This window comes from Peromyscus eremicus, chromosome 19 (genome assembly GCF_949786415.1).
Source record: "Peromyscus eremicus chromosome 19, PerEre_H2_v1, whole genome shotgun sequence".
NCBI lineage: Eukaryota > Metazoa > Chordata > Mammalia > Rodentia > Cricetidae > Peromyscus > Peromyscus eremicus.
The window spans coordinates 26,096,478-26,107,859 of NC_081435.1; the positions used below are offsets into that span (position 1 = coordinate 26,096,478).

At 40.4% G+C, this 11,382-nt stretch overlaps 1 protein-coding gene across 1 annotated transcript; it reads left to right on the forward strand.

The window, feature by feature from the left end:
- The first annotated feature begins 4,003 nt into the window (after positions 1–4,003).
- On the forward strand, positions 4,004–6,520 carry LOC131896138 (protocadherin alpha-4). The gene has a single exon (XM_059246718.1). It carries the CDS (start codon positions 4,004–4,006, stop codon positions 6,518–6,520), a length of 2,517 nt encoding a protein of 838 aa, XP_059102701.1.
- The last annotated feature ends 4,862 nt before the right edge of the window (positions 6,521–11,382 follow it).

Genomic DNA, 11,382 nt, shown 5'->3' on the forward strand with positions numbered 1-11,382 from the left:
CGCGGTGGTGGCGCACGCCTTTAATCCCAGCACTTGGGAGGCAGAGCCAGGCCAATCTCTGTGAGTTCAAGGCCAGCCTGGGATACAGAGTGAGTTCCAGGAAAGGCGCAAAGCTACACAGAGAAACCCTGTCTTGGAAAAAAAAAGAGGTTAACAATGAAGAAGTTTTACTGGAATGGTAGTTTAAAAATTATATACAGACTTATTTTCAACCAATTGCCTGAGTGGAAAATAATTTATCATTAGATTAAAAATATTATTTTAAAAACACTTACATATATTGTGGGAGTATTAAATTTTTATTCTACAGTGATTTTAACTAAAGATTTTAAATTATGTATGTGTTTGGTACATACACATGTGTGCTCTTAACCACCAGCTATCTCTTCAGCCCCATCCACAGTGATAACTTAAATATTACATTAAAAATTATGAGAAATCAAAGCAAAAAAGGCTCTCAAAACACTATGTTGTCCTCATTCTTTTTCCCCAATTGAAAAACATGTTATATCTTGTGAAGAATTATTTTCAGTTTGGCTCCGTGAATACCTATCTGCCTTGCAACAAGTAGAAACCTTTAGATAACGGATATCAAATAAAATTTAGGTGAGGCTGGTCTCCAGTTATTTTTGCAATGTACATGTCCTTTTCTCTTACAAAATACTTGGACTCCCATCCAATGTTCCTTGTTTCCAGAGAGAACTAACTAATCCATGTACAACCCGATTAACAATTCATGCATGTGGTTATTCCAAGATATGAAATACGTTTTCTTTATCTTTTCTCTTTCTCATTTCCATTTTATTTCCCAGAATTGTCCTTCTCTGTTTCTTCATTCACCAAGTATTTGCTTCAGCACATCCAACCTCAATTCAATACTTATTTTATCAGTCTGTCATCATCCTGTTGTAGCTTACAGGGTCAATCAGAGTTCTTGTTCCTCAGATATAAGACTTTAGTCTTATGGTCCAGCTTTTCTTGAAATTCTTGATTAGAAAAACTTTCAAAATGTATTTTTGAAAATTTTGAGATAGGGTCTCAAACAGTCCAGTTGGTCTTGAACTTCAGTGAAGATGATTTGAAGAGTGTGAAGGGTTTTCTTTTTCTCCTTAGATATGTATTTGTGCTATAAAAGTGAATAATTAATTAATGTGTGTGTGTGTGTGTGTCACACATACAGAGATCAGAGGGCAAATTGTGGAAATTGACATTATTCTTCCTCCATGTGTTCTGGGGATCAAACTTGACTGCCAGGTTTGCATGGCAACTGCTTTTTACCCACCAATCCATCTCACTGGCTGAAAAATGAATATTTATTTATTTAACATGTATTTATTTCAATGGAATATTATACTAATTATTTCTCTTGCACCTGTGACAAACTCCTGATAAAATCAACTTAAGAAAGGAAGGGTTTGCTTTGGCTCGTGACTCTGGGGTACAGTCCATCGTGGCGGGGAAGACTTGGCAGCAGGTCAGCTTGTGCTTGCAGTCAGGAAGCAGAGAGTGTGAACACTGGTGCTCAGCGGCTTTCTGCTTTAGATTCAAAGCAAGACTCCAGCTGTGGAATGGTGTTGCCCACAATCAGGATTATTCTTCTCACCTCAATTAATGTAATCCAGAACATCCCCCATGGAAACACCCACAGGTTTGTTGCCATCAGGGTTGTTGGAAATCAAGTTAACAGTGAAGATCACTGTCACAAATATCCATTCCCATTCCATTGCACCCCCAACATATGCATCTACAGGCTCTGTAAATAAAACAAAGAAAAGGTACTTCTTGTGGCTTCCTCCAGTGTGTTTTACACCTTTGATAATTTGAAAAAAAAAAAAACCCTTTGCCTACTCAGTGAGAGTATGCTTATTTCTGTTTTGATTCAGAAATTAGCTTTTGTGTGAGAGGAAAAGAGAGAGAAGGAGCTTAAAATTATCTTTTGATTATTTGATTTTTCTTTGCTCTAAACAAACATAGAAGAAAGAAACATGAATTTAAGATGCAAAAATAGTCTTCAGAGGGCGACCTCTGCCATCTCCTTTGTTTTAAGGTTCTGTAGGAGTCTACAGAGGGCCACCTCTACCATCTCCCCCCTTTTTAAGGTTGTAGAAAAAATTAATTTATTTCTTGGGAACTCTCCATTGTCCATTAAGACCCTGGATGAATCAAAGATCACGCATGGCAAAATGTGGCATGAAAATTAATGTTAAACCCAGGCTTGCTACAGTGAAATATATCCCGTGTAGCTCAATGTCTGATATAGATCCTTGTATCTCTAGAAAATTAAAGTGTTGAGAAATCATACTTTAACCTTAAATTAACATATTTTGTTAAGAAATTAAAGAAATGGATCTGGGCTGGGGATGTAGTCCAGTTGCTAGAGTGCTTGTCTAGTATACAAGCAGCTCTGAGTTCTATACCCAGTAACCCGTGAAACTTTTGGTGATGCATTGCTGTAATACAGCATGTGCGACAGAGGAACCAGACATTTCAGGTCAACTATGGCTACATTGTGAGTTCAAGGATAGCCTGGGCTAAATAAAACCCTGTCTCAAAAATGAAAATGAAAAGAAAAAGACACCAGTTGTGTTGGGTAAATATCCTGCAGACACTATTTGAATACCTCTGAAGTACTAATATTAATATACAGTATTTGTCTTTAAAAGTATTATTTCAAAAGAGGGCACACATGCTTAAAAGGTTGTAAAGAAGAAATTAAAGTAACAAATGAACCAAACAATGCAGTCTTGGTGTTGCTGATTATCAAAGAGGGTAAAACAACTACCCAATTGCTTTAGTCATGAAATGCCTCATAATTTGGGGGAGCTTTTAAAGTTGCTACAAAGTATGTGAAATTGGTTTGTAAAGAGTTTAGAAAAATTTCTTTACCTTTCTCTATGCAACTCCAGATCCTACCATTTCATTTAAGACTGGCCTGCAAGTCAACTTAAAACATTTATTTATTTTAATATCTTATGGAAATAAATTACATAGAGACTCTTATTTTCTAAACCCATTACTTAAGTGACAAAAGGAGTGTGTCTGTTTTTTCAGAGGTAGAAAACTATTGTGTTTGACTAAAATACATGAGAAAAATATAAGAAAATAGAAATCTAGGCATTTTGAACACCAGAAAGCACCTGAAATTTATAAATTGTGAGAGCAAAAATGAGAATACCACACTTGCTCATGGGAAAGTGAAGTTACTGAGAATAAAATTATGTGGAATGTTCTTCCACAAAAGCTATTCCCTACATTTCAAATTCCAGGTTAAATCTCTCATGCACACCCAGCCCTTCTGTGATTCCAGGAAGACAGTCCATTGAATGTTAACAGACTTTGATTTCTTAAAACAATATGTGCAAACATCCCTTTCAATGGTTTGTTCTTAGAATCAGTGGTTCCCTAAATGTCGTTTCTCTCAAGATTCAGAACCAATACTAAAAACTCAAGAATGAAGAGAGCATCATTAGCAATCGCAACCCAACATTTGATGGCGCACAAGGAATCTGTCATCAATTTTCCTAATCTACACCTCACTACTCCACATTTACAAAGTTTATAATAACGACAGCTGGGTCTCTGCAAATGTTTAAATCCTACACGAAAAAGAATTTCCACTGTATTAGAAGTTGATGTTCTGGTAAAACGAAAGATCACACACAATTAATCACTGGTAACGCGTACCTACAGAATACAACTCTATTTTGCAAAGCGAGAAACCTATTTGAGAGGCTGGGGGAATAAACAAGACAGTTTTCAGTGGTGTGGATTTCCGGAATCCATACTTACAGTTTGGAACCACATGATGTCGCTCTTTACCATAAAATAAATCCGACAGAAGACAGACCAAAGGAAACATCATTTCTATTCTTCCCAGAAAGCTGTATCCACCATCTCGAATCTGAACAATGGAGGATGCAGTGGCGATAGACTGATGGATTAGAAGAATTCCCCTATCTCTGAGAGAGGATCCCTAATCGGAACGAAGCACTGTGCACTTGAGATGGAATTTTTCTGGGGAAGTGGCCAGGAATCACGGCGCCTGCTTCTCTCTTTTCTGCTTCTTGCAATCTGGGAGGCAGGGAGCGGCCAGCTCCACTACTCCGTCCCAGAGGAGGCCAAACACGGCACCTTCGTGGGCCGCATCGCTCAGGACCTGGGGCTGGAGCTGGCGGAGCTGGTGCCCCGCCTGTTCAGGGTGGCGTCCAAGGACCGCGGGGACCTTCTGGAGGTAAATCTGCAGAATGGCATTTTGTTTGTGAATTCTCGGATCGACCGGGAGGAGCTGTGCGGGCGGAGCGCGGAGTGTAGCATCCACCTGGAGGTGATCGTGGACCGGCCGCTGCAGGTTTTCCACGTGGAGGTGGAGGTGAGGGACATTAACGACAATTCTCCCACATTCCCAGTGACACAAAAGAATCTGTTCATTGCAGAATCAAGGCCTCTTGACACTTGGTTTCCACTAGAGGGCGCATCAGATGCAGATATCGGAATCAATGCAATGCTGACTTATAGGCTGAGTCCCAGTGACTATTTTACTTTGGAAAAACCGTCCAACGATGAACGGGTAAAAGGTCTTGGGCTTGTATTACGGAAATCTTTAGACCGAGAGGAAACTTCGGAGATTTTTTTAGTGCTCACAGCCACCGACGGAGGCAAACCGGAGCTGACTGGCACTGTTCAGATACACATCACAGTGTTGGATGCCAATGATAATTCTCCAGTTTTTGACAGATCCCTCTATACCGTGAAATTAAGAGAAAACGTCCCAAATGGGACATTGGTAGTCCAAGTCAATGCCTCAGATTTGGACGAAGGCATGAATGGGGATATTATGTACTCATTTTCTACGGATATTTCACCAAATGTGAAACACAAATTCCACATAGACCCAGTTACAGGACAGATTACTGTAAGGGGATACATTGACTTTGAAGAATGCAAATCCTATGAAATTCTCATAGAGGGCATTGACAAGGGACAACTCCCGCTTTCCGGACACTGTAAAGTTATTGTAGAAGTCGAAGACATCAATGATAATGTCCCAGAGTTGGAATTCAAATCTCTATCACTTCCAATCAGAGAGAATGCTCCAGTGGGCACGGTCATCGCACTCATCAGCGTGTCTGATCGAGACTCAGGTGTCAACGGGCAGGTGACCTGCTCCTTGACTCCTCAGGTCCCCTTCAGATTGATGTCCACATTCAAGAATTACTATTCGCTCATGTTGGATAGTACCCTGGACCGAGAGACTACAGCTGACTATAAGGTGGTGGTGACAGCCCGGGACGGCGGCTCGCCCTCGCTGTGGGCCACAGCCAGCGTGTCCGTGGAGGTGGCTGATGTGAACGACAACGCGCCCGCGTTCGCACAGCCCGAGTACACGGTATTCGTGAAGGAGAACAACCCGCCTGGCGCGCACATCTTCACGGTGTCGGCCATGGACGCGGACGCGCAGGAGAACGCGCTGGTGTCCTACTCGCTGGTGGAGAGGAGGGTGGGCGAGCGCTTGCTGTCTAGCTATGTGTCTGTGCACGCTGAGAGTGGCAAGGTGTTCGCGCTGCAGCCTCTGGACCATGAGGAGCTGGAGCTGCTGCAGTTCCAGGTGAGCGCGCGGGATGCTGGTGTGCCTTCCCTGGGCAGCAATGTGACTCTGCAGGTGTTTGTGCTGGACGAGAACGACAATGCTCCGCAGCTGCTGGAACCTGAGGCGGGAGTATCTGGCGGAGTGGTGAGCCGGCTGGTGTCACGGTCAGTGGGTGCAGGCCATGTGGTGGCCAAGGTGCGCGCGGTGGATGCAGATTCTGGCTATAATGCATGGCTCTCTTATGAGCTGCAGTCTTCGGCTGGCAGTTCCCGTAGTCCGTTCCGTGTTGGCCTGTACACGGGCGAGATCAGTACCACGCGCGCCCTGGATGAGGCAGATTCACTGCGGCAGAACCTTCTGGTGCTGGTAAAGGACCATGGTGATCCAGCAATGACGGTTACCGCCACGGTGTTGGTGTCGCTGGTAGAGAATGGCCAGGTACCAAAGGCTCCATCGCGAGTGTCCACGAGCGTCATGAACTCGGAGGCATCACTGGTAGATGTCAACGTGTATCTGATCATCGCCATTTGTGCGGTGTCCAGCCTGTTGGTGCTCACCCTGCTGCTGTACACCGCGCTGCGCTGCTCCTCTGTGCCCAATGAGAGCATGTGCGGACCTGGAAAACCAGTAATGGTGTGCTCCAGCGCAGTGGGGAGCTGGTCATACTCTCAGCAAAGGAGGCAAAGGGTATGCTCTGGGGAGTACCCACCTAAGACTGACCTCATGGCCTTCAGCCCCAGTTTATCTGATTCCAGGGACAGAGAGGATCAATTGCAGTCCACAGGGGAGTCCTCTGGAAAGGTTAGTTTTACTATTGTCTTTAATTTGAATTTTCATGTGGTTTATCACTTTCTTCACAATTTTATTTATTGCTGGGTATGGAATTCTTGCTTGGTGATCGTTTTCCTTCAGAAGCTTGCATATATCTTCTAGCACGCAGATTTTCTGCTGAGCAATCTGCTGATGAGCTTTCTCAGTGTTCCCTTGTATATGATGCGTCACTTTTTCCTTGCTGCTGTCAAAATTCTCTCCTCATTGTTGACTCTTTACAATTAGCTTGTAGATGTGGCTGTAGTCGGTTTCATCCTATCTATGTTAAAGTTCTTGGCTCTATCCATTTCACCCCCAGATTCTGAGAGATCAAGCCACAATTTCTTTAAGATTTCTTCTTGTTTTTCTCTTCTCTCTCTGAGAATAACAATGCACATATTTGGTTCGCTTTTTTTTAATCCCCTAAGTATCTTAGTCTTTCTTCAGTATTTAAAGTTCTGTCTGAGTTTTGACTCTCTTCCTGAGTAAATTCAAACATTCCACCTTGAGGCTACTGTTTCTTTTGCCTGGTCATGTATGCTGTTGGATAGCACTAGTGGAGTTTTCAGTCCGTTGTTGGATTCTTCAATCCCAAAATTTCTTTGTAGTTGGCTAAAAACTCCATCTCTGTTGAAATTCTCCCTCTGTTAATGTTTTATTTTCTTGAGCTCATTGGGCATTTTGTGTTGGTTACTTGAAACATTGTCAAAATTCATTTGCCTCTATGTATTTACATTTGCTTTTTGTAGATAGCAGAAATTATTTCATGCTGTGTTCTCTTGGTTTTTTCCCTGTTGTTATATGATCTTGACATTCCCTTATGTGTACAACAGCCACCTCTCCCAATCTTTCTGGCCTACCTTTGTTCAGGGAGAGACCCTCACTTGTCAGTTGTCTGAGAACCTGGGGCTCCATCAAGCCATTTGGACAGATGTATATTCTCTGTAGTTTTATGCACAAAGTCCAACAGGGGCGATGCATTGATTGCTTTTCCTCAGGGGCTCATAAACTCTTCTCTCATTGGTGTCTGTTCATTGCACTGCAGCTACCCTGTGTGGCAGTGTCTGCTTACCTCCTTCCTCTTTCCCACACAAGATCTCACTAGAAAGCCTGGCTGCCTGGAACTCATTAAGTAGGCCAGGCTGGCCTGGAAATCACAGAAACCCTTCTACCCTGTCCCCAGGGGATGGGATTAAAGATGTGCACCCAGACCCAGATGCAACCTTTTGTTGCTGTTGTTCTGAGCCATTTTCGGGCATCTAGAATCTTCTGTGCCCTATCAGTGTGATTCAGGTGAGACAAAAAAAGAATTTCTTGATTGGTTCACTGAAAAGCCATAAAATTGGGTCCCAGCTCCACTCTTCTCTTTTCCTCATGAGGTTGCTAGGGTGGCACAGCCCCATTTGCTGAATTGCAGGTCCTGTGGAGCATCACCTTCAACTGATGCTAGTTGTCCTCACTCATCCTGCAACATGCTGGCTTCCATTTGTTGTGAGACAGACACCAAGCCTTTGGGTAGTGCTCTGCCCCCTGAATTGTAGGATGTAGAATGAACATTCCACTCTTCATCACTCCTTGGAGAGAAGGCAGAAGCTGTTGCTTCTCCCTGAGTGAGTGGCACCATGCTGGGAGAAAATAATACTACGAGAAGTTCCTTGCATTTCTCACCTGCTTTGGAATGGGAATTTTGAGCTTGTCTGGAGGGCAGAAGCTTCTTGCTTCATATTTAGGTTTCTCATGATTGGAGCAGGGCTGTGCAGTCTTGACAAAAAGTGTGTATTTTAGAGAAAGAAGGGTCTGGGACTTCAGCCTTCTTGGTGATGTTTGTAGCAATGACATGTGTCTTAAAGTCATATTTTCTTTTTATTTTCTCCTCAATTTCCTGGAGATTTTAATGCACACTGCTGATTTGTTAAAGCATAAACCAATACTTGTAATGTATTGTAATTTTGAGAGAATGTTAGGACCTTGGGAAATCACTCTGTGTATCTGCTCCCCACTTCATGTTACACTCATGCTTTTGAATTAGACAGAGATCCTAGATGTACAACTATCCCTTTTGTACCATTAATACCATTTATGTTTGTGGTTCTTCCTGAGTTTATTTTTCTTCTGAAAAAGTTCTTGAACATTTCCTTTCCTATGGTCTGATAGTGAAGCAATCCCCATGTTTCTGTATATTCAGATGCAGTATTTCAATACTGCCTTTGAGAAATAGTTTTGTTAGGTATTTAATGCTGAGGTGAAAGTTATTTTTTCCCATAATGTTCAAGATAACTTCTTATAATTCTTTCTCAAGAATATGGCTACCAAACTTATTATTGATATATTGTGACTTTTTTAGCTCCTTTTAAAATTCTTTCTTTGTTTTAAAATTGTCAACAAACTTACATTACCTGATCAGCTTTGATTTACTTTTAAAATCTTCCTTGAAGTTATTACCACATTTTATATCTGTGAGTTGATACTTTATCAATTTAAAATAAAATTTATTAGTATACCTTCAGATATTGCTTCTACCTTACATTACTGTCCTGAGAATTACAGTGTATATATGATAAATCTTTATAGATTTCATATCCAATTTGTGCTTTTAAGTCATTTATGCTCTTTGCTGCACGATGCTTGTGTTATTGCAACTTTTCCCTTACTTAGTAATTTTTTCGCTCCTTCTCCTTTTCCTCCTCCTCCTCCTCCTCCTCCTCCTCCTCCTCCTCCTCCTCCTCCTCCTCCTCCTCTTCTTCTTCTTCTTCTTCTTCTTCTTCTTCTTCTTCTTCTTCTTCTTCTTCTTCTTTTGAGACAGAGTTTTTCTATGTAGCCCTGGCTGTCCAGAAACTTGCTCTATAAACCAGGCTAGGCTCAAACTCTGAGATCTGCCTGCCTCTGCCTCTGGAGTATTGGGATTAAAGGCATGCACCACATGCCTGGCTCTTTTCTTATTAGTCTGGGCTACCACACACATCATTTTAACTTCTGTCAATGCCTTTTCAGTTTTAGAAACTTGCTTTACTTTTTTTTAAAATTAGAGGATTTTTTTGAAATGATCTACTTTTTGTGAATGTAATTAACACAATAATTATAGTTGTTTGTGATCTTTCAGGTCATTGAATCATCTGTCAGCCCATATTTTTCTTTGAATAGCCTTCTTCTTATTAAGTCTGATAATACTGAATTGAATTCTAGGCACTGCACATAAAAAGCTGCAGTTGTCCTGAATGATACTTTCTTTCAGAGAAGGATAACCTACTTAAACATCTGCTTGATGTGCATTTAGGAAATATACATTTCATTAATGAGAAAAATTGAATTGCAATAGATATTAATTTCTTTTTTTTTTTTTTTTTTTTTTTTTTTTTTTTTTTTTTTCGAGACAGGGTTTCTCTGTGTAGCTTTGCGCCTTTCCTGGAACTCACTTGGTAGCCCAGGCTGGCCTCGAACTCACAGTGATCCACCTGGCTCTGCCTCCCGAGTGCTGGGATTAAAGGCGTGCGCCACCACCGCCCGGCGATATTAATTTCTTTTATTTTTTCACTCCTGTGCTATCTGTAATGATAAGTGTTCTGAACACTAAAGCTTTGTATTCCCTATTCATTACTTTTATTATACTTTATAGGGTAACATAAATTAAAGTGAATTATAGAGTTCTGCGGTTAAAGGCATGCGCCACTATTCTTGGCTATAACTAAAACTTCCTAGGAAAGAGAACAGTGAGTTGGACCAGCCAAGAAAGTACTCTTTAATATGTGACTGAAAGAATGGCTTAGAAGATTTGAAGGTATTTTCTCATGTGTCTTCTGTGGCATTTAGAATGTAATGACTGGGAAAGAAATCCTCAAATTAAGAATCAACTACGGAATGACAAACACAGGACCTAATTCCAACAGCTACAAAGATGAGTCAAATGTTAAGAGACTTTGTCTTCCACATACTGTATAAAAATGTGGACTACTTTTCCATATTAAGAATGCCTTTTCTCCACTGAGTATACCATTACTTCCACTGGATCCTAAATATTTCTGTGGCACACTGCTCTTCAATCAATATTAGGATTCTGACTTGTTGAATAAATGTAAGATATGTGATTATACAATTTACATAGTAATTTCAGTGCAAATAATTGCTACTTAGATTGTATCTTGACAATAGTGTCAAGTTTCTTACTAACGTTGTTTGATAGCGGGACAATTTAAAATCTCCACTTTACAGTAATATAACATAAAAATTGTTAGGTGCTGAAAAAAAATTAAAGGACTAAATACTCATTAATTTGGATAGATTTCAAAAAGGGAACCCAACTTAACTTAAACTGTCTTAATCATTTTTGAAGATAGCGTCAATAAATCTCCAGTATTAAACATTGAAATTTAGAATATTCTGTTCAAGTAATACTGAGGGAGTCTATGTCCATTAAGTTGATACATTAAAACTAAAAAAAATTAGGTGTTAGACAAATACAGAAAGGACACTATTGAACAACAGTAACAGTAACTTTCAATAGTTATTGAGAATAATAACTATTGAAAGTTATTTTATTAGTTTGAGTATAAACTCCTCTATAAACAAAATAGATAACACAAATTATTTGGGGTGTCCTTATGGAAGATGTATCGCTATGCAGTAGTATACTCATATTGATGTTTTGCTTTAGATTGTATTTATAAAGTCAAATCCAATTGGAAGACCATCAGCAGATTATCTGGGGGATTGGGAAGTAATGCAACTAATACAGAAAGAACTTGGTTATAAAGCGATATTTAAATAGAGAACAGAGATATACAGAGGCATAGAAAACATGTAATTGAAATTGAGTAATATTGGGAAATATTTCACTAATAAAAGGTAAGTGAATAAAACAGAACAAAGTAAAGTACTTACCCTTTTATTCACATGATGTCGCTAGACACCACATTTTTTCTCTTCCAACGCCAAAAGGATATAGAGAATACGTTTTACTTAGGAAAAGGACCTTCCATTTTAGACTCTGC